Source organism: Cephus cinctus, unplaced genomic scaffold (assembly GCF_000341935.2).
Source record: "Cephus cinctus unplaced genomic scaffold, Ccin1 Ccin1_contig_4014083, whole genome shotgun sequence".
NCBI classification, from domain to species: domain Eukaryota; kingdom Metazoa; phylum Arthropoda; class Insecta; order Hymenoptera; family Cephidae; genus Cephus; species Cephus cinctus.
The window spans coordinates 1-1,611 of record NW_014332693.1 but is presented as its reverse complement, the minus strand read 5'-3'; the positions used below and the strand labels follow the sequence as shown (position 1 = coordinate 1,611).

General features: G+C 41.0%; 1 protein-coding gene across 1 annotated transcript; it reads right to left on the bottom strand.

Moving 5' to 3' along the window:
- Positions 1-7: 7 nt before the first annotated feature.
- On the bottom strand, positions 8-1,582 carry LOC107269638. Its single transcript, XM_025085324.1, has 4 exons — positions 1,227-1,582; positions 1,080-1,166; positions 608-817; positions 8-532 (listed from the first exon to the last, which is right to left on the bottom strand). The coding sequence occupies exons 1-4, from the start codon at positions 1,530-1,532 to the stop codon at positions 398-400; spliced, it is 738 nt and encodes a 245-aa protein (XP_024941092.1). The 5' UTR covers positions 1,533-1,582; the 3' UTR covers positions 8-397.
- Positions 1,583-1,611: the final 29 nt, after the last annotated feature.

Genomic DNA, 1,611 nt, shown 5'->3' with positions numbered 1-1,611 from the left:
TACACATGGGAATGTATTATGGGACAATGCACATGGCAGTGTATTATGGCACATGTTAATGGAAGGAATTTTAGACTTTTCCGGTCTGATCCAAATGCTGCCCGTCACTTAGCACTCCTGGCTCATCTTACGAGGACGTAATCGACGCTGTAACTTTCGAGTCGTCAAGTTGCCAACCCTTGTACAAGGGAGTTGGAGGGAAATTAAACTGCTCCAGCCGTGAGAGTGCTGGCGAGAGGAAGGATAAAGGGATATTAGGGGAGACTTGAAACCGTGCTGCATCCTATCTGAGGCTGTATCGACTGTTTAAAGGATTTTTACATTATTCTTACTGATTCACCGTTTCGGTTAATAATATTACACAGGATTATATTTTTAATCGATTCTCGTTTATGCTTTACTGTATACGTCTCAGGCGCAGTGCTTTCAAGTGGCGCTGATGGGGCGGTACGTTTTTGGATCCAACAACCAATTCGCCTATGAACGTGAGAGAGCTGATAACTAGTCCGATGACCAGTAAGAAAAAGACACCCTGTAAATGCGTCAGTGTTATTGCTTTGACATTCGAAGTTTCCTTATTACTCGCGATCTCCTTGTTCAACTTTACGGAAATCAGATTCTTCTCTCTTCCTTCCTTCAGTTGTTGCATTATCCAGTAATCAAATAAACCATTTTCAACCGCGATAGAAATCAGCTTGTCGAATGTCGGTAGAATCAGGCTGGTCTCTGGTAGGAGCATCGATATGGAGTAAAATCCTATCTTTTCTGGTATCACGTGAAAGTTCATGTCAATGGACGTAGTGTTGATAAATAGGATCTGTCAAAATATCAATCAGTACTATTGGACAGGAATTACGTTTAAGGAGGTACGATTGCTTCCTGTATACAGCGTCGTGCCATTTAGGTTATTTTCACTGCGTATACCATGTATACGGTACGATCGATCTTTTAGAAACTTTGCACGCTTAAAGATTACGTGGCTGCCAAGAACATACAAAAAATTCAGATCGGTTAGTTGGATTTGTTTTTTGGTCGTACCTCCTTAAGACTTTGAACTGTCTTAAAAGCCAACTGTATACCTGTGTCATTGCAGCGTGTGTTGCTACCTTCTTACGACCTGCTATCACTTGGTCGAACATCTCAAAGTACTCGTTCATGCTCACTTCCTAAATTTCATTGTTGATTCAAAGTCAAATTTGTATTAAATTAAATTAGTCATAAAGTACCTTAAAATGTTTATATAACTTGGGGTTCGACTCCATAAGTTGTAACCTTATTGTCTGTAATCCGTATAATGGATAATCACTCTCTTCCAGTTCCTCAAGAGTTTGCATCTCTGACGATGATCTTGGCTTTGTAAGGATTCCGCTAAGACTGGCCAAATAAGATTGAGTGAGTATATAGCCACAAAGAGCCAGAACTAGGAAGTGCATCCTGAAGGAAGTGGATTTCACTGTTCTAGGATCGCCCATCCCAAGAGGCAGTATTGTAATAATCCACGGAGAGAATTTTCTGCGCATGCTAGGCACCATCCGGGTGACAAATATCACCGTGATCAGCGTTGAGAACTGAGCTAGCCACACCTGATGAAAATTGATTCGATTTAGAAAA